The sequence below is a fragment of the Panthera pardus genome, unplaced genomic scaffold (assembly GCF_024362965.1).
Source record: "Panthera pardus isolate Hobbes unplaced genomic scaffold, ASM2436296v1 HiC_scaffold_10, whole genome shotgun sequence".
Classification (NCBI taxonomy): Eukaryota; Metazoa; Chordata; class Mammalia; order Carnivora; family Felidae; genus Panthera; species Panthera pardus.
In genome coordinates this window covers 28,102,403-28,130,025 of record NW_026526655.1, presented here as the reverse complement: position 1 = coordinate 28,130,025, position 27,623 = coordinate 28,102,403, and the positions used below count along the sequence as shown (strand labels likewise).

Sequence of the window (27,623 nt, the reverse complement as noted above, 5' to 3'; positions counted from 1 at the left end):
GAAGCTAGACAGTGTATCCACAGGTCACTGATGTATCTTCAGTCTCCACCTAGTGCTGCAGGCCTCAGGTAAACCTCAGTTACAGCCGCAACTGAACCCGTGTGGAAAAGGAGGCATCAGTCTCCCCAGCCATACCACCGCATCGGGACACCCCACCATTTTCAGCAAAAGCCAACAAACGAAACACCGGTTTTTGCACCTGTTTCTGCAGAAAGGTGACACATCAAAACCTCAGAAGAGGTGAAAGCTGTACTCACGTTCATTTGGTCAAATTATTGCTACATGTATTTACAAGCTAAACCAGTGCTTAATCAGCATTTTGCAAAGTGCTGAAGGACTAGAACATTTTCTTTTCCTAGTAGATATTATATTTATTGAAAGAAAGCCTACATTTTTCCTTTACTGCTTTATTGAAATGATTTTAAATGTTTCCATCGGAGAACATAGTAAGGGCAGTGAATGACAGATTAATTTGATTTGGGGTCAAAACTTCGGGAAACTGCCTCCTACCCCTCTCACTCTGCAGTACTCAGTGCTAAACACTTGTGGCATTGCTGCAAAGCCAGTCTGTTCTGACCTAGAAATACTACATAGTCTTGAAATTCTCCGACCAGCCGTCTTCCAGTGACAATGAAGTAGCTTAAGATATACATTTTTTAAAAACCACACTCTAGCCACACAATAGGATTCTAAGAGAAGAAAGCCCAACATCCAAAGTAACCCTTCAACAAACTTTGCACCAAAAGCTAACCATAAAGAAAAACGTGCTGGCAAAAGTTACAGTGTTAGGATGATGTTTCTTTTCCCCTCCTGGAGACTTTATTATAGACTCTCGTGGTGCAATTCCATGTTTCTAAGTGACCTGCAGAATAAAAAATAAATAAAAAAAGATTTTGGTATCAAGCACATCAGTTTCAGATGGACACAGACATTAGATTTCAGTCTATAGGGAGTTAAGATCAAATATCAAATACTAAGTTACTGACAAAGATGGATTAAAATCCATGTAGGAACAAAAGAATATCCATGGAATTGTTCTGAGAGGTTTAGGAAATTGAGTTATATTTCTCAACTAAATACAGTATCAGATCCCACACTGAATCCTGTACAGAAAGGAAAAGTGTTTAGAAAAGGACACTATTGGGCCACCTGGGTGGCTCAGTCAGGTGAGTGTTCCATTTTGGCTCAGCTCATGATCTCACAATTGATGAGTTCAAGCCCACATCAGGCTTTGTGCTGACAGCACAAAATAAATAAACATTTTTTAAAAATTTTAAAAAAGAGAAGGACATTATTGGGTCAATTGACAAAATTGATATATAGGCGGTAGATCATATAAAAATATCAAAGTTGGAGGCACCTGGGTGGCTTAATCTGTTAGGTGTCCAATTCTTGATTTCGGCTAAGGTCACGATCTCACGGTTCCTGAGATCGACCCCCATGTTGGGCTCTACACTGAGAAGGAAGAGCTTGCATGGGATTCTTTCTCCCTCACTCTCTGTCCCTCCCCAACCTGTGGGCATGCATGAATATGCTCTCTCTCTCTCTCTCTCTCTCTCAAAATAAATAAATAAACTTAAAAAAATTATGTACTATATACCAAGAGAAAGAGAGACACACAGAGGAAGAGAGTTAGAGTGACAGAGGCAGATAAAATGGTAATGCTAATGGAGCAAAACACAAATATTTGGTGAATCTGAGTAAAAGGTGTATGAGGAATCTGTGCCATTCTTGCAAACTTCCTCTAAGCTCAAAATTATTTCCAAAGAGAAGCATAAATAATAAAAGTTATACTTCTTTTGACTAACCCTACCCAGAGCAAATCAATCTTTTTTGCCCCTGAGCAGTTGCGTGTTTTTCTTATACTATATTGTCTTGAATTGTTAATATATTTCTTTTGAATTTAAACTTGAATCGCCCTCTCTCCATTTCTGATGAAGGGATGCTGAAGTCTCCAGCTGTGATAGTGGAGTCAGCGATTTCTCCTTGCAGCTTTACCTGTTTTTACCTCCTGTGCTTTGATGCTCTGTTGTCCCATGCGCACGTGTTAAGGATTGTCTTCTCGGAGAATTGACCCCTTTATCATTTTATAATGCCTTTCTTTATCCCTGACAATTTTCCTTGCTTTGAAGTCAGCTCTGTCAGAAATTAGTACAGCTTTTCCTTGCTTTTGATTAGTGCTGGCATGATTTATTTTGTCTATCCATTTATCTTTAATCTATATGTACCTTTATATTTAAAGCGGGTGTCTTGTAGACAACACATAACTAGGTTTTGTTTTTCGATCCACTCTGACCGTTTCCTTTTTCTTCTGCTTCATAATTTCATCATGAAGACATTCATGCAGAAGAGTTGAAATATTTGTACAATGAAGATACACACGCCCCCACCTGGATTCTCCAGTTAACAGTTTGGATTTTCTCCTCTCTGCTTCCATCGCTATCTCTTGTTGCATGCTGTGTTCCTTACCTATTAGAGCTCTTAGCATATTAATCATATTTGTTTTAAATTCCTGGTCTGATAATGCCAACATCCCCTGCCGTATCTGTTTGTAATGCTTGCTCTCTTTCAATTATGTTTTATGCATCTTACTATACCTTGTCATTCTTTCTTGATAGTTAGATATGATGTACTGGGCAAAAGGAACTCTCTGAATACGCCTTTAGTGATGTGGTGCTGGTGTGTGTGTGGGGGGGGGGGGGAGGGAATAGTTCAATAGTCCTCTGATTAGAACTCAATCTTTGGTGAGCCTGTGTTTCTGGACTGTGAGCCTCACAAGGGTTTCTCAGTTTTTCTTCTCCTCCAGCTGGGACAAGATGACTACAGCTAACTGGAGTTGGTATTTCCCTTCCTTTTGGTCAGCTGGGCTCTGATAAAACCCCAGAAGGTGAGGTTCTAGTTAACTAGTTTCCACTTGGGGCAGGCCAGGTTAAGAACAGCGTGCTGTGTTGAAACATGATTCCTTTTCTCCTCCTGCTGCTGGAAGCATGAAAGGAATTTTCTCCAATACTTACTGTGAGAACCTGCAGAGCTCCTGGAGGTAAATTTCACAATATTGTGGGTGTCCTGCTATGACTGGTCCCCCTGGAGTTGTTAACCCTCTGAGTTGTCTGCACTGAGGTTCCCGTAATTTGCCGATTACAGTTGAGGTTTTCATACTCCAATGCTGTATCCCTGGAAGCTTCCACTTGTGAGTCTTTGCTCTCGTAAACCGTAACTTCCTATATCCACCTGTCTGTCTCTCCAACCTTTGGGGGCAGAGGTTTGCCTTTTGACCTCCCCTGTCCTACAGAGCCACGAGGAGTTCATTTCTCAGCCTGTTCAGCTTTTTACTTGTTAGGATGAATGGCAGTTTCTAAACTGTGTGGAACCAGAAACCAGAAACCCTCAAATTGCCCTCTCTCCGTATCTTGTTCCGGTCCATGACCTTGTGATTTTGTCAGGAGTGATAGTAACGGAAGCAGTTGTATTATGGCTAGCTAGGTCCCGGCACTTTGCTCAGCCCTTCCACATAGGCAGCCCTTGTAGCGACCTTATGAGATAGGTACCGCTGTAATCCTCTCTTTATAAATGAGAAAATGAAGCACAGAGGGATTCACTTAACAATTCACTCCAGTTATCAAATGGGAGAATCAAGAGTCAACTCTGAGCTGTGTGACTCCGGAGTCCATACTCTTAATCATTATAGCATGCTGTTTTCTAGCTCTTTTGTATGGTCCTGTCCATTCCGAATCCATTTCCTGGTAATGTGCTCAATGTCAACACTTTTCTAGGGTATGGTGTTGCTCATATTCATTTTGACTAAGAAATGAGGAGCACCTGGGTGGCTCAGTTGGTTAAGCATCCAACTCTTGATTTTGGCTCAAGTCATGAGCTCACATTTCATGAGTTTGAGCCCCGCATTGGGCTCTGTGCTGACAGTGTGGAGCCTTGCTTGGGATTCTCTGTCTCCCTCTCTCTCTGCCCTTTGCCCACTCGCTCTCTCAAAAATAAACATTAAAAAAATTAAGAAATGAGTTACCAATGTCAATATAATACAAAAGAAATCTTTCAAACTATTTTCCAAATTACCTGGATTAAAAAAATATATATTCTCCTTGTCCCTTACTTTATGAAGCAGTTCTGTGCCTGGAAATAAATAGAAAGTTCTGAATGAGACATCGTTTTATCTTGAGGTTGTAAATGTTCACCAGTTAAAAGACACGGTACAATATCCATAAAACATATGGATAAAAAGACTAGGAAGCTCAAATATATAATTTGAAAAACTTCAAGCAATAAACTGTGAAAGCATATTTTCCATTTAATAAAGATATTGCTTTCATTAATTTCTTTGTTATTTCTAACAAATCAATAGGACACATGTATGTATATTTATATGTACATGTACAACAAATATTTTAATATCACAAGAGATATTAACAGTGGTTATTTCTGAGGAGTAGGACAGGAGTGTGGGGAAGGCGGAATTCTTTTATTTTTCAGTTTATATTTCCTGTATTGTTTGAAAGTTTTACTATAAGCACATATTACTTTTATAATGTTTTGAGCTAATTTAAAAAGTACATTACCCAGGAGTTGGAAAAGATGCCTAATGTACACAAAGGAAAAAGAATGAACATAAAGTCATAATGAAAGTAAAAAAAAAGTCATAAATGTGTTTTGTGCTGTTTGATTATCAAGAAGAGGACTTTATGGAAGGGATTCACCTCAAGACCTGGCCCTACTGCAAAACAGGCACTTATTTTTTGGACACTCCTGGGCTTACAGGCAGTAATTAGCCTATAGAAACGGCTGGTCCCTAGAAACGAGCCTGTCGGTCGGTGTAGACAGAGCACAGTGGTTTGAGAGCACTCGGGACAATGCAGTTTATTGCCAATTCAGTAATGAACAATAATTACTGAATATCCACTGCTTGCAAAGCACTATATATACATGTGGGAAATAATAAGGAAAGAAAAGATCTGCTTCCATCAAGAAGCCAACAATCCTTAATGGCGGTGGAAGAAAACACACAGGAAGTGAAATTGTATTTTCAAAAAAACATACCAGTGAGTCATCTTGAGAGCCAGATTTTCGGTACCTAAGATGCATAAATGGGCCTATGAACTCCCGTTTCAGAGATCTGCTTTTTCATAATTAAGTTTAACATCTAGATATCAGTGTGTGTGTGTGTGTGTGTGTGTGTGCACATGCATACGTGAGTGTACATCTGTGTGTTATTTCTGGAGTTGTTACTTTTTTTCCTGTTGTTTTGTTTTACTTTCTAAAACTTGCCATCTCCAAACTCATATTAAAAAAAAAAAACAACAGCACACACATCTTACTTCAAATAGTTCTTCAGTAACACAGATACGGTTCTAGAAAAGCCACGTCTTTAAATCTCATTATAGCAAATATCTTTACAAGAAAACAATATAGTAAACCTTTCCCAATAGTGGGATTGATATGTTACTGGAACAACACTTTTTTTTTAAATTTTTTTTATATTTATTTATTTTTGAGAGACAGAGAGAGACAGCGTGAGCAGGGGAGGGGCAGAGAGAGAGAGTGAGACACAGAATCAGAAGCAGGCTCCAGGCTCCGAGCTCTCAGCACAGAGCCCGATGCAGGGCTTGAACCCACGAACCATGAGATCATGACCTGAGCCGAAGTCAGAAGCTCAACCGACTGAGCCGCCCAGCTGCCCCAGAACAACACTTCTTAAAACCCTGATATGACCAAAGAATTCAGGCAGTTCCAAAAGCAATTGTTATGATAAGGATACATTTCTTACCAGCCAATAGTTTGCCTCTAAAACCTGAATAAATCCTGAGCCCTGTGTGGTCCAGTCTATTCAGAGATTCACATTAAAAAATGAACAGTACAGCAACCAAACTAGATAAAATTTTTATTTGTTAAAGTAATTTTTTAAGTTTCTTGATTTATTTTTGAGAGACAGCATGTGCAGCGGAGAGGCAGACAGAGAGAATCCGAAGCAGGCTCTGCACTGTCAGTGCTGAGTCAGTCCCATGCGGGGCTTGAACTCATGAAACCATGAGATCATGACCTGAGCTGAAACTGAGAGTCAGACGCTTAAGGGACTGAGCCACCCAGGTGCCCCATAAAAAGAAATTTTAATTTTCACTTGTGTTTCTGAAAGCAAACCCAATTCATAATCCAGTGTACTAAGTTTCAAAATTCCCTTTCCTTGTCCTAGCTTATAGCCCTGCTGCTGACCCATAGTCCCTCATTCTGCAAAGCGCTAAAATATCCCAGACGCCCAGCTGTACCACTTATCTGACTCTTTCCCCTCTCAGCTTTTATTATGTTGACGAACTGGGTTTCCTGACATCTTTATAAATTTCCTTTTCACTTTGCACATTACAGTAAAGAGCCAGGGCGGGAAGGGCAAAGAACTCGCTTGCCTTTTTCCTTTTTCTCCAGCCCAGTGCCTCTCTGACCTTTCTCTGAATTCTGCAGCATAAATGTGCCAGGAATCGGATGGACAGGGCAGAAGCAGCAGAGATGCAAAGCAGGCAAAGATAAATTTTCATTAATGTGAAAGGGACCAAGAAGAGAAACACTTAGGACACAAGCATTCATATAAGTCTCCTCAACACATTTACTTGAATCAAAAAATAACAGCTGATTAATTTGTGAATAGTATTTTTTAAGTGCTAAAAGATAATAATGGCTAGTATTTATTTAGGGTTTACTTTGCACCAAGCACTAATCTAATCTCTTAAAATGCATAATCCCAGTTACTCATCCCAACAACCTGGACAGTAGGTAACCTTATTTTTCCTGTTTTGTAGAGGGGGAAACTAAGGCACAGAGAGGTTAAGTAGCTTGTCTGAAGTCACACAGCTTCACACAGCAAGGAGTGGCTTGATATTCAGACCCACAGCATCTCTCTCCAAAGGCTAGACTTTTAACCACAATGTAAGTAAAATACTCCCCAAACTCTCCGTTATCAGTTTGGTCCAATTTGCATTTTTAGACCTACTTTGTTCTTGGGCTGGATGTCCAAAGATACAGTTTTTGATGATTTCCATGCTGTGACATTTACTTCCCTTGCAGAGCTGCTGGCGGCGTTTTTGTTTGCTCCCCTTCTTAACTTGACACCTAGAGACACATGCAGTAACCGTATCGGTATAAGAAACTTTTTTTAAAAAAATGAGTCCACCCACGGTTTTAAATTCTTCCCTTCTAGAGTGCTTTGCTCCCAGGGCTGCCTGGGTGGCTCAGTCGGTTAAGCGTCTGACTTCACCTCAGGTCATGATCTCCTGGTTCACGAGTTCCCGCCCCACGTCAGATCCTGTGCTGACAGCTCGGAGCCTGGAGCCTGCTTCAGATTCTGTGTCTCCCTCTCTCTGCACCCACCCACCCCCTACCCCCCACTCTGTCTCTGTCTCAAAAATGATTAAAAACATTTTTAAGAATTAAAAAAAAAAATTAGAGTGCTTTGCTCCCAATGCTAAAGGGTCTGAGAAATAAGACTTCTCTGACTTCTATAAAATGAAGGGAAATTAAGTCATGGATGCTTCTGGTTTGTTTTTTCTTTGTTCAACTGGACAGAAGAGTCTTATTGCTATAACAACTTTGGCCTTACTTTGTGTATTCACCTCCTAGTTTTACTTAAATTTCTCAAGCAGTGGAAGTAAGCAGGCTTACCCTGTTTGCGGGCGTATTCTGCTGCTTTGGGTGCCGTTAACATGGCAAAGGGGTGCAAGGAGAGGCGGAAAGGTGGAGCTCGGGGAACCTGAAAGGAAAACAGTCTTATTTTTAGTTTTTAAATTAAAAAAATTTAATGTTTATTCATTTGAGACAGAGAGAGAGAAAGCGCACAAGCAGGGGAGGGGCAGAGAGAGAGAGAGAGAGAGAGGCATAGAATGTGAAGCAGGCTCCAGGCTCCAAGCTGTCAGTGCAGAGCCCATCACTGGGCTCGAACCCACGAATCCCAAGAGCATGACCTAAGCCTAAGTCAGACGCTAAACTGACTGAACCACCCAGGCGCCCCTTAAAAAAATTTTTTTTAATGTTTATTTATTTTTGAGAGAGAGAGAGAGAGACAGAGTGGGAGCAGGGGAGGGGCAGAGAAAGAGGGAGACACAGAATCCGAAGCAGGCTCCAGGCCCCGAGCTGTCAGCACAGAGCCCGACGCGGAGCCCAAACCCACAAACTGTGAGATCATGGCCTGAGCCAAAGTCCAACGCTTAACCGACTGAGCCACCCCAAAACAGTCCTGTTTTTAAAAGCTGCACACACTTTGTGCCGTTAACAGCCGCGAGTTGCGGCACTTGGTCTGTTGAGGCAGCCGTGGGCCCCTCACATAGTATGGACGTCTGCTGGTGGAACTCATGCCTCACATCGTATGCACATTCATTCGCTGCCTTTGCTGCTGCGCTTGGTTCCCTTTGCCCAGAAGGCTCGTTCACACGCTGACCCCACTCCTCACATCGTGATAACCATTCCCTCCTTTTCTGCCTACAGGCTCCTCCTTTTCCATTGAGATAGAGCTCAGATATCACCTTTTCTGAGAAACTCGCCCCGATGTCTCCCACCTCCACTCTCCTATGCTGGCACCCTCCCCCCCACCTTACCCCCCAGGCAGAATTACTGACTCACTCCTCTGTGAACTCAAAGCATGCATTCACGTAGAAGAGCCGCAGTGTGTAATATCTGCACTTAGTCATAACCCACGGTCTGCTGCTCTACACTGGGGACTTCTTCAAGGTTAGGACTGTCTCTTCATTCATTCATTCCTTCGTGAGTTTTTACTGAGCACCTACTACAGACCAGGCCCTCTTTTAGGAGCGGTGGTTACTGAGACAGACCAGGTTCCTGCCCTTCTGGAGCTGAGTAAGGAATCACAAACAATAAATGATTAGACAACCAGGGTAAGCCTACATTGTGATGGGCTTCATAAATGAAACAAGATGGTGTACTAGCAAGTGACGGGATAGCCACCACTTCAGAGTGGCCAGAGGAAGCCTCTAGAAGGGAAACAGTGTTTCAGCTGAGATTTCCAGAGTGAGTGGCCGACGGCCCTGGGAAGAGCCGGAGAGGAGTACTCCGGGCAAAGGGAATGAGAAGGTCCTCTTGGAATAACCTGTGTTTCCAGACACAGAAAGGAAGCCAGGGTGGCGAGAGCATAGCGAGAAAGGGGAAATTGTAGTTGGGGCTGAGGAGGGAGGCAGGAGCCAGATGCCCTGGGTCCTTGTTGGCCATGGTGTGGAGCTTACGTTGTATCGATTCCAGGAATCAATGGAAGCCACTGACATATGTTTAAGCAGTAGGTTGACCAGGTCTGGTTTAGCTCTGCTGCTGTGTGAAGCATGGGTTGGAGTGTGCAAGCAGGGAGCCCAGTTAGCTAAATTAACCTTTTCTCTCCAGTGCCTTAGAGAGGAGGCCCTCAAGTGTCATTGGCTGGTTGAATAACTCCCATTCCAGTCAAACAATAGTGGTTAAGAGCAGACACTTTCATTTCAGACTGGCTGGCTGTGAAGGCAGGCTGCACCATCTACAAGATGTGTGACCTTGGGCCTGTCACCTAACTCCTCCTGTTTCTTCACGTGATAATAATAACACCGGCAGTGACCTTACAGGGTTGTGGTAGGGATTGAAAAGTTAACATATGTAAAGGACTTAAAATAGTGCTTGGCACATAGCACCACATATTAGCTTTCAAATTAATGACAAGAGTAATTATTATTTATGTTTGTTATCACCATCATAATCATCATCTTCCTCCCTGACTCATCTCTCTCTATTGTAGTGAATTACCCAGGGCAACAACTTGGCCACCATTTCCTTTACAGGATCCTGCCTGGAAATAACTAATCGTCGAATAACTAATAATAAATAACTACTCAGAGCCAGCAGACCTGAAGTAATTCATATCCCTCTGCAAGACCAACAAGTTTCTGCTTTCTCACCGAGAGAGCTTCAGGCATTACATTTACAGAATTTACAGAACTCTTATTTCTAAGGAGCAAGATGTGATTAAACAATTCTCTTTATGTGTACATTTCAACAAATATGGCATTTCATCAATAGGACACTTTTACATGATGTACAACTGAGGCAAATACCGAAAGACAAGGACAATAAAATAAATACCCATTTTTAGATTTCCAGGTCAGTAGAACATTTCTACCCTATCATCCAAACTCTTAATGATCAAGTTCCCACATCACTGGTATTCCTTCAAAGTACGTAGAAATCTTCATTTCCACGAGAACTTGAGTTTAAGATAATTGTGTGGTTTATACATAGGTGGGATTTGGCGGGGGAGGGGGGGATAGTTTTTATTTTTTATTTATTTTATTTTATTTTTCTTTAAAGTTTATTTATTTTGAGAGAGAGAGGGAGAGAGAGAGAGAATTCCAGGCAGGTTCCACACTGTCAGCAAGGAGCCTGACGGAGGGTTCAGGCTCATGAACTGTGAAATCATGACCTGAACCAAAATCAAGAGTTGGACACCTAACAGACTGGGTCACCCAGGCGCCCTGGGGGTGTATTTTTTTGTGAAGAAAGGTACTGTATTTATGTATTATTTTGCAATTTTCAATAAGAATAACCGAGCAGAGAGCCAGGAGAAGCCTGTGTTCCTTACCACCCTGTGGAGCCTTGGTAGTGGCCCCGATCTGCCCACCTCCAGACTCCTTCACATGAGAAACAGACTCTGGTTTTCACGATTACTATAGGTTTTTGGTTATTATCACACAGAAAACATGGATTAAATAATAAATGAGGTTGTGTTCTCTTTGTTGACAGAATAGTTTATAGCCACCTAAGCAAGAGCCCTTCTGAATTTGACCTCAGCTTTTGCGGTGCCTGGGTGACTCAGTAGGTTAAGTTTCTGACCCTTGATTTCGGCTCAGGTCATGATCTCACAGTTTGTGGATTCGAGCCCCTCATCGGGCTCTGTGCTGACAGTGTGGAGCCTGCTTAAGATTCTCTCTCCCTCTCTGTCTGCCCCTCTCCCACTCATTCTCTCTCTCTCTCTCTCTCTCTCTCTCTTTCTTTCTCTTTCTCAAAATGAATAAATAAACTTAAAAAAATAAATTTGACCTCAGCTTTCCTTTTTTTTTAATTAGAAAATATGTTTATTTGAGAAACAAAATCCCTGCTTTAACTGCATCTGTAACAAAATAAGAGGGATACAATCAAAGTAGTAAACGTTTAGAGAGAAAAATTTATAGCTTTAAGTGTATATATTAGAAAATCTCAAAATCAATGATTTAAGCTTCCCCCCTTAAACCGGACAGAGAAGAGCACATTTGCTCAAATAAAAGAGAAGGAATGAAATAATAAAGAATTCCAAAATAATAGAAAACAAGTACACTACAGGCTTTTTAAAAAAGAAAATCAGGGGCGCCTGGGTGGCTCAGTCGGTTAAGCGGCCGACTTCAGCTCAGGTCACGATCTCGCGGTCTGTGGGTTCGAGCCCCGCGTTGGGCTCTGGGCTGATGGCTCAGAGCCTGGAGCCTACTTCCAATTCTGTGTCTCCCTCTCTCTCTGCCCCCCCACCCCGTTCATGCTCTGTCTCTCTCTGTCTCAAAAACAAATAAAAAAACGTTAAAAAAAAATTAAAATTAAAAAAAAATAAATAAAAGAAAATCAAAGCCAAACCTCAGCCTTTTTTTAAATGGCTAACATATTTATAGAGTATACCTGCTATTCAGCATTGTAAAAAATTAAACATAAGCATAAGCAACGGCCTCCGTCTTCAAGAAGTAGATATCTATTCAGAAACATGGCCCTAAAACACAGAAAGTAATAAAATGAGGATTCGTATTGGTGGGGCGATTATGGCTATGAGAACGGCCCTTCAGAACAACATATGCCAGGTATAAGAGAAAGAAAACTGGCTTATACGTTGTTCTCGATGCCTTTGAAGATCCAAGACTTGATGTTTTTCATGCTCTAGCTCCCTATCCACTGGGGAAGACAGACCCCGATGATTTTAAAGGTCACTGCCAGCTCGAATATTCTATGGTCCTGATAATCTGATGGCTCATACAAGCAGTTCCTATAGCTTCCTGTGTGGTTTGTATGAGAAGTTATTTTCCAAGTAGGGTGAAATTTAAATCCTAAACCTAGAGTTGGTTGTACATTCTTTTTTTCCTTTAAAGCTATTTCCTAATATCATCATCGTGTCAGTGTGGAAGTATTATGGCAATTCTTATTTCTTGATTCAAGTTCTCCTTAGGTGCCATATTATGTCCGAAGCACATTCAACGAAAGTTTCTTCTAACTGGAAGCATGAAGAGGGAGAGAAGATGGGGATGTGTCACGTAGGAATGTGCACAAGAAAGGCCCCGGATACATCAGTAAGGGCTGAAGAGCATAGACAGGAATCTGCACGAACCTTTCTTTCAGCCTTGAGCAGTAACTTATTAACATGTCATCTGGTATCACTGAGACAGAAGGTGGAAAGTTCCTGATTCTAGATGTCAAAGTGATCGGGTATATGCGTATGACAATCATATTTTCCAAAGTAAAAGCAGGGCATGTGGTCTGGAAGGACAGTTGGATCTGTCCAAGAAGTTTTTCAAATGTGCTTGGGATGGGGCAACATCGTATTTTCCAAACATTTTAATGTCTGTGAAGAGAAACGGCAAATTTCAAATAGGAAGAGTACTGGAAAATCCAGGACTCGACTGATTATATATCCTGTAGTAGAATAAACAAACAAACAAAAAATGGACAGAAGATTTTCAGCAGGCACTTCACAAAAGAAGAACGTAGAAATAGCTGCTTATTGATAATCAGAGGACTGAAAATTAAGACCACAATGTAAATTAAGGCCTCAGCCACTTAACAGACGGACAAGCTTAAAAAGCCTGAAAGCAGCAAGCGGATGACCTACACTGCGGGTAGAAGTGTAAATTGGTACAACCATTTCGGAAAGCAATTAGACTTTATGTAGAGTTGAAGATGCACATCCCTGTGACGTGGCAGGTTCACACCTAGTTACAGACCACGCAGAAGCTCTTTCACTGAACACAAGGGCGGGGCGCCTGGGCGGCTCAGTCGGTTAGGTGTCTGACTCGATTTTGGCTCACGTCATGATCTCACAGTTGTGAGATCAAGCCCCAAGTCCGGCTCTGTGCTGACAGCGTGGGGCCTGCTTGGGATGCTCTCTCCTCCTCCCTCTCTGCCCCTCCCCCACTCATATGCACTCTCTCTCTCTTGCTCTCTCTCAATAAATAAAGAAACAAATAAATAAATTCTTTTACTGTACACAAAGAGACATATCACAGAAATCATCCCAGTGTCTATAATGGAAGAATATATAAATAAACGGTGGCATACTCTTCTACAGCAGAATACTATACGCAGTGAAAATAAACTGTGTGTAACAACAGGGATGAATTTGTGCAACATAGCGTTGAATGAAGAAAGGAATAAAACATTTGCTCTATTTACGAAGACTGTCTTTTATATTACTTATATCAAATTCAAAGAATATGCAGAAGTAAACGATACATTGATTAGACATATATATGCGGTCAAACTAGAAAGAAAGAAAAGAAAATGATAAACTCGTGATTCAAGATAGTGGAGGCCTGGAGCAAAAGGAAGGGTAGGGGCAGGGAGAGCTCCCAAACGGTTGATACGTCCAATTTCATCCACTTGGCGGATCTGTTGTTTGCTTGGCCTTTATACTTTCAACATTTATTGTGAGTGCTCATTTGGACATCATGGATATTGAAAGCGTGGTTTCCAATCTCCCATCAAGAAGATCTGCCAATACTGAACTTTTGTATAAACGCAGTAGGTCCCTGTCTTTATCATGAAAACACTTTTTCATTTTTGTCTGATTCAGGCTGGGTCAAGAAGAGAAGACACTTGGCGGATTATTGTGGTGAGTGCCTGAGGGTGGGGCTGCAAATGGGTCTGAGGGTGGAAGATGGGCCTGCTGCGGAGAAATCAGGCTGCTATCAATGGACTCCAGGGGGTGGGGGGAAGGAGGCTGACCATCCTGAGTGTGCTGAAGGCCCCCCACCCTGTGCCAGCATCATGCACCTGATATGAATGCTCAGAACGATCTAGCAGGGTTGGGTAAGTGGAATCATGCATATTTACACATAGGGATATTGGGAATCGGGGAAGTTAATAACTTATCCAAGGCCACACAGCTGGTAAGGGACAGAGCGGGGACTGGACACCAATCTCTGAAGAGCATGCTTTGAACTTTGGATGCAGTTAAGCGATGGCGGGTCAGACTCTGGGGTGTGGCTACAGGAAGAGAGAAGGAAAGCAGAGAGGTTCCGATGTTCTCTACCACCTCTCCTCGTCTTTCTCCTGTCTCGGTTGCACTGATTTTTACTCTCTCTGCCTCCCTTTCCTTTTTCCTCTTTCTCTGAGAAATGGAGCTGAGGAATGTTTTTATTGCTGGCTTGCTTTGTTGAAGGCAGATTTATGCTCCTTTTTTTTTTTTTTTTTAGTTTAAAATCGAGTAGGCTATTTTATATCTAAAGTAATTGTAAATAACTGTCATTGGTGTGAGACCTTTACTTGATTTTTTTTCTATAGGTCCAAGGCCCTCAGCAGAAAAATGGCTCCCTGTCATTAAATAACAGCTCCCTATCAAGAATAGAACCTGAGGATAATTGACAGAACAATACTGGGCCTATGATGCCTTTCTGTCACCAGGTGGCAGCAAATACTCCTGAAGAAAACCATCAAGCCTTTGCACAACCCACTATATACTGTAGCCAATTCTAGTGGCCAGAAATTTACATAATCTGATTAGTATTCAACAGGGCTTTAAGCTCTTGCTTGGGGAGGATTTTAGCTGTTGTCTAGGAGACAATTTTATCCAAAGGAATCAAGGTTTATTCAGATAGGGGCGCCTGAGTGGCTCAGTTGGTTAATCGTCCCACTCTGGATTTCGACTCAGGTCACGATCTCCCAGTTGTGAGATGGAGCCCCGTGTGGGACTCTGCACTGAGTGCTGAACCTGCTTAGGATTCTCTCTCTCTCTCTCTCTCTCTCTCTCTCTCTGCCCCTGCCTGGCTTGTAAGTGTGCACGGGCTCGCTCTCTCTTTCTCTCAAAATAAATAAATAAATAAACATTTAAAACAACTCAAAAAAGTTTATTCAGGTATATGCAGTAATTCCAGAAGAATCTTTGTCAATAACTTCTTTTGAACAACCTCATCGCCTAGTTACATCAATTTTTTGAAATTATGTTAAACCTTGAAAGACTTTTATTTTTTTTTAACGTTTTTATTTATTTTTGAGAGAGAGACAGAGTGCGAGCAGCGGAGGAGCAGAGACAGGGAGACACAGAATCTGAAACAGGCTCCAGGCTCTGAGCTGTCAGCACACAGCCCGATGCAGGGCTCGAACTCATGAACCACGAGATCATGACCTGAGCCGAAGTCTGGCACTTAACCGACTGAGCCACCCAGGCACCCCTGAAAGACTGTTTTAAAATAGCTCTTCCACTTTAATCTTTGAAATGCTACATCTCCATTGAGGGTTCTACTAATTTTTTAAATAAGATGTGGAGGAGGTCCCTGAGTTGAGCTGATATAAAGCCACAATAGAAAGGCCTGGGTGGGCATTCTTGCAGCAGGGAGGAGCTTGTGAGGTCCACAAGGGTAGAGGATCCTCAGACTTTTTTATTGTAGCTCAAGTGGTATCATACCCTTTGTGATCATTTGGTGTCTAAAATGGGCAAAGTTTATATTGTGTTAATAATATATTTGGATGCTTGATGAGCTTTTTAATTTTTGAACATTTAGAGCAGTGGTTCTCAACTAGCTGTGATTTTGCTTCTGAAGGGACATTTGGCAAAGCCAAGAGACATTTATGGTTATCACATTGGGGCAAGCTATTGGCATCTAAAGGGTAGAGGCCAGAGATACTGCTAGACATCAACAATGCTGAGGACGGCCCTACACACACAACAAAGAATTATCTGGCCTGAAATATTGAGAAACCTTGATTTATAGGAACATAGAGGAAATCGAATACCCAAATCCCAAGTACCAGAACCTTAACTATAGTTACTGAGGTTACCATGTGCCCAGCACTGGGGGCTTTACTAATTCACCTCATTTCCCGCAACAATCCCATTTTCTTGTCCCAGTTTTTACGATGAAATTGAGGCTGAAGGAACTCGATGACTTACCCAAGACCACTCTGCCTGGAGCTGGTGGGGCATGGGTTCACACCCAGGCAGTCTAGCTTTAGAATCCTCATGCTTAACCCCTACACAAGCTGCCTTTCCTGTACAAACCAATAAATGAGCTGACAGATCCTGTAACAATAAATAGACGCAGACCTTTGAAGGAATGCCCCCTCCATGACCATATTATCTATTTCCCTTCCGAGCTGGTCATTATGTAGTCCATGTGCACATCTAGGCTTTTTGTTACTGGTCACCCATTGTCCATTGTGAGGATAGAGAATGTGTATAACTGAACAGAGAAGGTGCGTAATAAAGTCTCTTTACTGAAAAAGTGAAAGACCAGATGTATAGATAGAAATTGGTCAGCCTTCCTCTAAACAGCATGACTTCCTGTTCTGGCCCTTTGAGAGGAACCTGGCCCGAGCTACTCAGACACCCATGTTTGCAAACCTTCTTAATTGATAACCCAGCCAAAACTAGAAAGGTTCACAGGGCCATCCCTTCCAGGATTGATTTTTTTATATTTGGCCTTTGGCCATTCGAGTGAGACCAACCAATCAGTGCCTGATGACTGCCTAGTTGTTCCAAGGCACCGGAAGATAAGGAAAAACACAATGGCTAAAAGGAAAGGGTTAAGCTGAGATATTAATGTGTATGTGTCGGGCGTATTGGGGAAAGGGGGAAAGAGGGCAGCCTGAAAGGGAGAAAGCTGCAGGAAAAAAAAAAAACCAAAAACGAACAACCCAGCAGGAATGAAGCATTATGGCTTGCTTGGCTCTCTAAAGAACCAAAAGGGTTGGGCTTTTTTTAAAAACCAAAAACAGCTTGGTCTCTGAGGAAAACTGGGCACAGAGTGGCCTTTATCTCAACCAGGTGGAATGTCAGGTCCAGTACAAGATATAAAACCCATGAGAAAAGTAATCTTGCCTGATTCAATCACCATTATATCCCTTGCACCTACAACCATATTGAATGAATGAATGAATGAATCAATCAATCAATGTAGTTGAAGCTAGAGTGATCAGAGAAAAGGTACTGACTTCCTCTGTGATCAAGGGAACTTGAGTCTCAGAACTAGAGCCAGTTTACATATGGATTAAGGCGATGGGACAGTGGGATTCAAAGTTACAACACTTCTTAGTAAATGCTTGATTTTTTTTTCCTTTTTTATCTTTCTTTTTGTAAATGCTTGACTCACAAGCTGGACATGGTGAGTTCTTGATTTGCTGTATGGTCTGCGGGTAAAGAACGGGGCGGGGGGGCTTTTCTGTGACCATAGCCCTGCCCCTGCCCTGGCCTCCCTGCCAAGTGCTGGTGGGGGCATCCACAGTGATCGTGTGAGCAGAGGGCTGGGTATGTGGGTGTGGGTTGTCCCTCACTCCCACTGCACATCCCCCTTTCCTCATCCATTTCCTACAGGTATCTAAAGGTAAACGGATAGGTAGTTCACATCTAAATATCACCTCTTGTTTAATGCTTACTAAATGTCCATACATCCATAAGTAGCAAAAACGGAATTGGCTGTAAAGACCATTCACAATTCTAAAAAAAATTTTTTTTTTAGATCAGTATATGGAAGAGATCAAAGAAGGCAAGGACCGAGGGCTCTGTAGAAGAGGTGTCAGAACTCAGGTCACTGGAATTGTGATAATTGCCGTGTCTACTGTTGTGATTAAAGGACTCTCGCGGGAAGAAGTGTGACAGCAGCAAACTACAGAATGTATCACAAGAACAAACCTTGCACATCTTGCCTGAGTTCTGGATGTTCTGGTGCATCATGCAAGGGGAGTTCTTGGGCTTGCCAAACGTGCATTACAGAGTAAGCGAGAGATTCTGTTCACCAGAGACAGAGGCAGAATCTAGACTCAGCCTGGCGACCTGTTTGCTGCCTCTACTTAGCCTTACGCAAAACACATTTGTCCTTATGAACACAGCCCTCATGTGAGGAAAGCGTTTTACAAACCTTTATGAGTCAGGGAAGACGTGGTCCCCTCTGGTTTTGTATGTTTCGATTAACAACTGTTATTTCATGCAGTTGACAATGTTAAAAATCCATTATAAATGTATAAAAATAAAGAAATCCTCTCTAAAGTTTCCTCTTATTGATAGTCTCGGGTCTCCCCTACCTTGGTGGCCCCAGCATTGGTAGAAGAATCGGCTCCATACATTTTAAAGACTTCCTCAACTGGGAGACTGTTCTGTTAAAAAAAAAAACAAAACAACAGCACCAACAAATGTATTATCATGTCATGGTTTTTCTTTTATTACGACACAAAGCAATTGTAGCTCCAACATGTACAGCATCATGCCTGGATAGCATGGGCACTAAATAAGTAATTTCTGAATAAGCAGGTAAATCAGAATCACCTGTATCCAATTATTTATGTCTTTCATTCTGGTTTTTTTGCCTTTTAAATGAAGGTTTTCACAATACCATATAGGCATAAAAGACTTTTTACTGTATCTTTAAAACCGGAACATTTAATATTAGTAAACCTTAAGCATTTAGGAAGAGCGGTTGAAAAATAAAATAAATATGCATTAATGTCAAAATGCACATAAGTAAATATAAAATCCCCATATAGGCAAACAGTGTTCTTTACCTTACCATTAAGATTCCAGCGTAAGATGATAAAATCATTGCTTCTCTTTCTTTCCGGTTTGGATATGTGGGTCTGCCATGAAATGGCATTTTCCTAAGGGGGAATAGGAGTAAATAACAATGGAAGGTTTATTTTTGGGTTTTTTGGACATCTATTAAGTTTATAATAATAATCCATAAGTAATCTCCAATGGCCATGTGTTATGCATCTATTTACAAAATTAATGTGGTGAATCTGCTTTCAGTAAAGTACACACTTAGAATTCTGAATCTTCCAACAATGGTGATGAATTTGCCTTCGTTGGTCCATGTTTTCACAGCTAGCAACCATTGGCCACTATGGTGGACACTTAATGGTTTTGCCAACCCGTATCCTCTTCCCCTTCTTGATGGGGGGAACTGCTTTACCCACTGTAAGCCTATGTGCTTCTCGGGAAGCCATGAACACCCCTAGATTCCAAGGGTAAAACACTGTGGACTAAGCTAGTCAGCGTATTCCATGCCCCCCACCTTCCACCTCCAGACAAATCAGGGGCTGAGGCACAATTGAGACACAATCTTGTGATTTTTTTAAAAAATCTATTCTCCTTTGGACTGGATGTTGCAATAAAATGGGCTGAAATTAAGAATAATGTCCACCCAGGGGAAATAGTCCAGAAGTAAATCCTGATGACACGATTTGAGTTTTGAATTAAGCCCTGCCTAATGCAGACCGACTCACGGACTTTTCAAACGCAAAGTTAATAAATTCCTTCTTCCCTCCTCTTTTGGGGGGTGAGGCTTACGTCTGGATTTTCTGCTTATTACAACTAAACCCTAACTGATACAGCGAGCCAGGACAAGGTGTGTGTTCTAAGGCAATGGAACAGAAAAAATAACTGGCCTCTGGAATAAGCTATTCAATCCTGTCTTCATTAGACATGGCAGAAAATACCAATAATCCTGGAAAGGATTGACACAGCTGTAATTCAAACACTTCAGCCCAGGTAGATATTGAGCTAAATGCTTAAGAAATTGTGTTTGATAGTCCTCAGAAAGAGCCTTTACCCACAGAATTGACCGTTTTAAAAATCATGGCATGGGCACAGTAAAGTATGGTCCATATTTCTAAGACAGAACATTATGTGGGAGAAGGATCTTCATCTGACAGAAACCAATGCGTAGATACAAAATATACAAACAAGTATATGAGTTCTCCAAGTTGACAACTATAGGGTTTCTTCAGGTTTCTAGCTGGAAAGGGATGGATACTCACCCTGCAGTGTTTTCAATGGTTTTTTTTTTTAATGTTTATTTATTTTTGAGAGAGAGAGAGAGAGTGCATGTGAGCAGGGGAGGAGTGTGAAAGATGGGGACAGAGGATCTGAAGCAGGTTCTGTACTGACAGCAGTGAGCCCGATGGGGGCTTGAACCCATGAACTGTGAGATCATAACCTGAGCCGAAATTGGACCGTCCATTGACTGAACCACCCAGGCTCCCCACCTTGCAGTATTTTCAAATCAGAGTGCCTCGTGGTGGACGATGCCAGATAGAAGTTTTCTCTATCACTACTCATAGTCATATATTTGAAAGAAAGAAAGAAAGAAAGAAAGAAAGAAAGAAAGAAAGAAAAAAAGAAAGAAAGAGAAACCATTTCCACTTACACTTTCTCCCACTCAAGCCAAGTGAAGTCTTCCAAGTGATCCAGCCATTGCAAAGCAACATTGATGGCCAAGTCATAGTGTGCCTGGGAGCGTGAAGCAGACAGAAAAGGGATGGGCTTAGACATTGGCCGAAGCACTCCCTGGACCCAATGACAATGGCGCTGCTAAGCCTATTCTACTATATTGTCACATCCACAAAGGTGAGGCTCATCAGCTAACCTGATTCCCAGACAGAAATATTTAGGGATCTTCAGTCATTACATTTACCTCTCACTAGAACCGATTTTTGTTTTTGATTTATGGTGACAGGAAAAGAAAGGATGGATTCTTGGAAGGAAACTGGGAATCTGGGTTCAAATCTAGGTATTGCCAACAACTCATGGTATATCTTCGGGTAAGCAATTGATGTTTTCAGCACCTCAGTGTCCTCAAATTTTAACATAGAAAAAAGTGAAGGTGGGGGGAAGAGGGCCTCAGAGAACAATTTTGAATTCTGTGAACAGAACGTCAGAAATGTGCTCCCAGGGGCACCAGGGAAGTGGTGTGTCCACCTGGGGTGTCAGGGAGATCCCGGGAGGCTTCAAAGAGAGGGCCCTGGTGGAGCTGGGGCTTGAAGTATCAGGAGAATTTCTACAGGTGGAGAAGAACTTGAGGGTGGAGGGACCAGCATGAGCAAACGACTGGAGGTAGACCCCAATGAGTGGCCTTGCTAAGAGTCTAGTATGCAGTAAAAAGCTGAGGACCAGTTCAAATATTCATTCCGTGCCTGTTGACCATCTTTTCCTGGTAATTTCTAAGCATATTCACCTTGTCCCCATCCAAATATTCTTTCTCCTCTCTCTACCCCGTCCCCCTCCAGAAAAGGGAAGGTTGGTTTTGTTTTTGGGGTTTTAGATGGGTTCTAAGGTTCTAACTTTTTCGAAACAATGTACAGTTGACCCTTGAACACCCAGGGGTTAGATGCACCCACCCCTGCAGTCTAAAATCTGTGTACTGTGAATAGCCTGCTATGGACTGGAAATTTTACCAGTAACATAAACTGTCAATCAACACATATTTTATATGTTGTATATATTATATATTGCATTCGTATAATACAGTAAGCTAGAGAAAAGTTGATTAAGAAAATCATAACAGAAAATACATTTACAGTATTGTACTGTATTAAAAAAAATTCTGTGCATAAGTGGACCCACACAGTTCAAATCTGGGGTCAAATCAAGGGTCAACTGTACTTCTTCCAGTGACTAAACAAAACTAGAGAGTGAACAACAGCAAAAAGAACTGTGATTGGTGGTTGAAACCTAATGGAAAGGTTGATGCAGGACTAGCCGTGTGGGCGTGGCCTGTTTGCTCATTACAAATACAAATTCCCCAGCCATGCACCCCCAACTTCCGCAATCAAAAGGGCCTTGCGATGAGACCTCATTAAAGTTTGAAAGCACTTATCTGATCGATTTAAGTTCCCCATTTAACATGTGCACAGAGATGTACTTTAGAACACCAGGCCTAACTGCTTATTCAGCTCTAGGGAAGTCAGGCAGGGACGGAGGGTAGGGCAGGGACACATCCTTTCTTCCTTAATAGTGCAAACAGGTAAGCATAAAGAAGCTGAGGATTTACTAATTTCTTGTGAATTAGGCCTTTACATAATTTCCGTGAAGGGAACTTTCATTACGGAACATGAATCTGAACTTCAACATTAACAATGATGACGGATTTTGATTATTCCATTCTTTGGTTTTCTCCATGAATGCAAACGTAAGTAAGTAAATAAATAAATAAAATTAGAGAACTGCATAACTTATTTTGTCAAAAAAATTGTTGAACAACATGTATGTAACATTTAACTTTGCATCCATTTTGCTTTTTAATCTTTTCTAGGAGCGAAATAGCCAAGAGCAAACAGTCTCATAACTTGGACTTTCTCGTTATTTTTGCTTTCAGTGTAATGAGTCGAAAAGACCGTGTGGAGGACTCTAGGATGAGGACACTACGGGAGGATCAAGATTAGGCTTATTTAGGATATACATTAGGTCCTTGCTCTGTCCCCTGAACACAAAAAAAAAAACACAAATGTGACTTGCGTCGGCATGCCTTTCTTTACCATATCATCTAGAAAGGTGAGTTGCCTTCTTCCTTTTGGGTCAAATTCATTTTCCCGAAGTCTGATGCCAATATAATCTCCCCTTAAAAGCAAGAGAGCAGCATTGAACCATTGGGAAGGAGAGGGGAGCTCAGTTTGCCGAAGCGCGCTCTTTCCAGTGCCTCCCCTCCCCCACCAAAACCCAAGAGCTCTGGTAGCTCAGCTAATATTCGCTTTGAGTTAAAAGGCAATTCTGCAACGGTGCAGCTTTAAATGTTCAACCACCATGAGCTTACCTCACATTTATCTAAAAATAAGACTCCCGTAGTCGGAACAGGATTCATGGGAAAGCAGGAGGCGGGGCTGCATCACAAATTCCCACACGCAGAAAAGGTTTTACAAAACCCAAAGGATTGAGATCCACTGTTTAAAACAAAGATTCCCTTGCTGCTCGTGTTAAACCCAGGCAGAATGTCCACAGTTGAAAAATTCCAGCTCTGTGATATTCTGTATGGATGTATTCTCTCGCCCTAAGGCCCCTTTTCCCCCATTAGAAAGCAAATATCCTGAGGAGTTATACAGAAAAGCGTACCAGAAATTCCACTTTTAGTGTGTCCTGTGCGATCCTTCCCTACCAGTGATTTTAATGAGGGGTCCTGGCAGGAAAAGAGAAAGTGGTTTACCGCCCCCCCCCCCCCAGCCCCCCAGGGAGAAGAGCCAGAGGGACCTGATAAAGGAAAGAGGATTCTGGCTCCCCGGGTCTATCTGCACACTTTTACATAAGGCCAGTTCTGTTTTCAAGGTCTTTACCAAGCACTATGGGCAAGTTACTGTGGGGGGTGGGGTGGGGTGGGGTGGGGAATGGGGGTGGTAAGTTTGTGTCTGGTTTCTTAAAGTTCTGAATCACTAGGCTAAGATTTTTTTTAAAATTCTCAAATTTTTGCTTTCTAATTCCAAGGCAATTTATTTAAAGTAGCCTAAATGTATTCTTTAGATATAAAATTATACTTATATCAGTTTTGAAATGCCAGTTCTACATGGAGGAATTGACATTCCTGATAATAGGGTTTTTTTTTTATTATTATTATGTTGGCCTCCAAGCCCATACATGTAATTATGTGTAGTCCTACATATTTTATTCCAGTATTTCTTAAGGACTTGTTAAAACATAATTATCTTAGTAGGTAGAGAAAGGACATTGGATGAAGACTGTGATAAGGTCTTTGATAAAAAGGATATTATTGTTGTGCCTATAATATATATGAAACAGAACAGCCTTTTCTCCCCTTTTCATATGGTCTGTGATTTTCACCAACCTCTTAACAAAGTACCAAATCATAGAAAAGCTACCATAGGAGAAAAAAGATTTGTCCATGGGAGAACTTGGCTTTTTTTTTTTTTTTAAGTTCAAATGGCAAGAACAAGGAGATGAATTATTTAGTTGATAAGACTAACAATGAAAGAGGCAGGCTACACTTATAAATGTACCTTTGGGCACATTTTGCAGAAATCTCGCCTGTGTTCCTGGCAGGGCCCTTTCAAAGGCACACCCTGTCCAGTAGAGGCAGCCTGGCCTGGGGGTTCAGCTGTCAGGTTCCAGAATGGGGATGCCTCGGATGTGCAGTTCACGGTCTTGGCAGAAACATCTCTCCCAAGAGAGTCAGCATCCTGCTTTGCACCACACGTGAGGCTTCTCAGGCAGGAGGCAGAAGCCAGATCATCTAGCTTTCTCCTATAGTGCAGGAATCCATTCTTCTCTTAGATTTTTACCCTCTGCCAATATCCAAACCATCGATGACCTGAAACCCACCAAATGCCGAGTGTAATAAACGAAAGCTTATTCTCAATCATACTTACAGGAGTTTTTTCATTTCCTTCTTTAGGAGCTTTCTTTCCATGATTAAGGCTTGTCCAGATGAGCAGATATCTGTAGCTTACACTGCACCTGATATCCTTGGGGAAGAGTCAGCCTCTTTGAGCCTACAAGCTACAGCAGCAAATCAGAGAGAATTTGAGTTAAGGATGCTATCACTCCAAATACCAGTCATGGAGTCCTAGACTCTGGAAGGGATCCGGGAGTGTGCAGAGCTCAGGCCTCTTATCCAGCCGGTTCCAGGTTGGAATTAAACTGGCTTGGGGGTGGGAGGGCAGTGCACTGTACCTTGAATTTGTCTGACACCTCTTATTCTTTCCAAGTTTCCCAACATTCACCATTTACTTATCCTTGCAATAAATAAGCAAGTAAAATGGTCATGACTCATGTAATAGTAGATGAGACTATTTGGACAGAAACATCCAAACATGCTGTGATCTGAACATGTGAGTTCTGTGTGCATTCCACATAGTGACTCCCACTGAATCCACCTTGGTACAATGGCTCATAATGGAGTTTTCTATAGAACCTGTGTACAACTTCCTATGGCCGGTAGGTCCTGGAAAGAATACATCATCATGGCAAAGGTGAGGCCATGTCTTCAATTCTTATCTCCACATTGAACCAGAAACCGGAGTTTAGGTGATGGCATCAGAAGGCATTTGAGGTCACAAAAAGGAGTTTATTTAAAAAATCATCACTTTTAAATGGGACATCTAAGGAGAGGTATAAGTAGAATATCAACTATGTCACAATGTTTTATTTCTTAAACAAGATGGAAAGCAAATTGTGATGGTTACTTTTATGTGTCAGCTTGGCTGGGCCACTGTGCCCATATATTTGGTCAAAAATTATGCTGGGTGTTTCTGTGAAGGTATTTTTTGTATGAGATTGACACTTAAGTCAATCAACTTTGAGTTGAGCAGATTACCCTCCATTATGTGAATGGGCCTCATCCAATCAGTTGAAGGCTTGGATAGAAGAAAGATTGATTCCTCCCAAATAAGAAAAAATTCTGCCAGAAGAACTCTCCTCCGAGTCTCCAGCCTGCCAGCTACCCCTTCAGATTTTGGACTGGCCAAGCCACCACAATCATGTGAGCCAATTCTTTACAGTAAATTTCTCTTGTACATGTATATACATTATACATAGATACATATATGCTCTGTTTCTCTGGAGAACCCTGAGAACAAATATAAAAAAATGTTAACATTTGTTGACTCTGGGAAGATAAATCTATAAGTGTTCATCATATTACCTTCTGTGCTTTTGAAATTGTGCATGTGTTTTTAAATTGCCACTCTAAGCACGGTTTGAATAAAACTTTAGAAACTTCTGGGAAAAAATGTAGTCTGTAAACTACATTAAACATGATGCTTGATTTGATTCAGCTCTCTAACAATAAGCAGAGAGAAGACAGGATGTCCTTAATTTACATGAATTCTTCACCAGACCAAATTAATTATTTTGGACCATTCTTGCTGCCACTGCATCTGCTTCAGTCTTGGATGGGATGTGGAAAAGATAAAAGGGGGGGGGGAACAAAGTAGGAACATTCCCCTGGAAATGAATGAACTGTATAGACAGTAATATAGCTCTCTAGGAGAGTCAAGTGGGAGAGAATACTATAAGCCAGAGAGGGGACCTCATAACCTAGAGAAGGAAAAGCACTGGACGGGGGAGGCCAGATGCCAGGATGTAGTGTCTGCTGTACCCACTGACTGACTGGCATGGTTATGGCCAAGCTTCTTGGGTCTTCTGCATTCCAGTCTCAGGTGTTGTCTAAAAAATGATGAGCCTGGTTAATATCACCAAGAGCATTTTTCGCCGTACCACTCGAAACTTCATAAAGGCTAGCACAAATTATGATTCTTCTAATTCACTGAGTTGGAAACGCATTTGTCGGCCGAACATTTGTCTTATTTCAATTCGTTCACAAGGGGGCAGATAGGCTCCCTTAGCTTTGATGCTTTTTTAAAAAGCAAAAGACTTAGCATTTGCTTTAACCCATTCTTGTTTGTAATTCTGAGCCAGCCCTTAGAATTTCAGACTTAAATTATAAAATATGCATTTTCTTGCCCACTGTGATAACTTCCCCTTGGACCACCCTCCCCAACGCCATTCAACGTGGCATAATAAACAAAGGTTTAAATCTTAAAAATATGAGCGAGCCTCACCCCCAGGAGGTCCAAAGACCTAGTAAGGCTATCAGCTAGCTGTGTCACCTTGGACAAGTGAATTTTTGTCTCTGTGTCTTTCTGTTTCCTCTTCTGCAAAACAGTCATTGAATGATTGGAGAGGTCCCTTCTAGCTGTAGAGTTCAGTGACTTCGTACATTGAGTAGCTCTGTGTGGTTGAAAGGGGGCCATTTGCATAGACTATTTGGTTTAAATTTGAATTCAGCCAGTCACTCTTCTTTTCTGTCTACAGAGCTTTAACAAAAACCAAGACTCTGGCTGGAAATACACACAAAGGTTCTAATGGAAAGATGTTAGCTGTCTCAGGCATTAGCTGTTTCATAGAAACCAACCCCCCAGAAGTCACAGCCCACATACTCTGTAAGAATATCATGCCCTGAATATCTGTAAATATCTGCATACTCCATGCAGATCCCCTCCCTGCACCCCTGTAGCTATGATACAGGACTCTCAGATTGTGTTCTATTAGGTGCCCAGCCCTTAATAAATTCCCCTTTCAGAATCTCTTACCAACCAGAGACGGATTCTGGTGCTTTTGTTCTCTCCCTGCTTCTGGAGGCGTGCTGGAGCATTGAACATCATCGTCTTGGGCTGGTGCTCACAGACATCAGGAAAACACATGCCTTTTTTTTTTTTTTGGTTGCTAGGAAACAATGACTGAATGAAAATAATTTGTTTTTACCCATCCCCTCCCTTCCTCCAACCCCTGCCATCCTGCAGGGGAAAGAATGTCATATATTTAGACAGGGTTGTGATCCTGACCTGGAGTTCACGTATCTTTTTACCTGAACAGGCTTCGGTTTCCCACCTAAATGATTAATCGGAAAGCCTAGAGGATGCAAGAAGTCCCCCTCCCCTCCCCCAGGGTTTTTTTATAGCACTTGGCTGCAGACCCAGGAGTCAACTGACTGAGCAGGGATTTCTGGGGAACGTCTGCCCCGAAGCATTCAGGGTGATTCCACCTGATAGTGCGGTGGGAGTCCTGAAGAACCATCACCTTGGTGCAAGGCATCACCATTTCCCCCCTGCTAGGGGGTCTCCCTGCTCACACACTTGTCTCTTCATCCTGAGTACTTCTTCCCCTG

At 41.9% G+C, this 27,623-nt stretch overlaps 1 protein-coding gene across 7 annotated transcripts; it reads right to left on the bottom strand.

Annotated features, from left to right (window-relative positions):
- Window positions 1-371: 371 nt before the first annotated feature.
- Window positions 372-27,160, bottom strand: CUNH2orf80 (chromosome unknown C2orf80 homolog). Of its 7 annotated transcripts, XM_053905418.1 has the most exons (10): window positions 27,049-27,160; window positions 24,325-24,454; window positions 22,489-22,570; window positions 20,382-20,464; window positions 18,744-18,831; window positions 18,262-18,333; window positions 7,657-7,744; window positions 6,989-7,107; window positions 4,072-4,128; window positions 372-862 (listed from the first exon to the last, which is right to left on the bottom strand). In XM_053905418.1, the coding sequence occupies exons 2-9, from the start codon at window positions 24,363-24,365 to the stop codon at window positions 4,105-4,107; spliced, it is 597 nt and encodes a 198-aa protein (XP_053761393.1). In that variant the 5' UTR covers window positions 24,366-24,454; window positions 27,049-27,160; the 3' UTR covers window positions 372-862; window positions 4,072-4,104. The 7 variants fall into 7 exon arrangements, with proteins under 7 accessions (XP_053761393.1, XP_053761396.1, XP_053761395.1 ...); XM_053905421.1 differs by lacking the exon at window positions 4,072-4,128 and having other exon boundaries at window positions 373-862; XM_053905420.1 differs by lacking the exons at window positions 372-862; window positions 4,072-4,128 and adding an exon at window positions 5,925-6,060.
- Window positions 27,161-27,623: the final 463 nt, after the last annotated feature.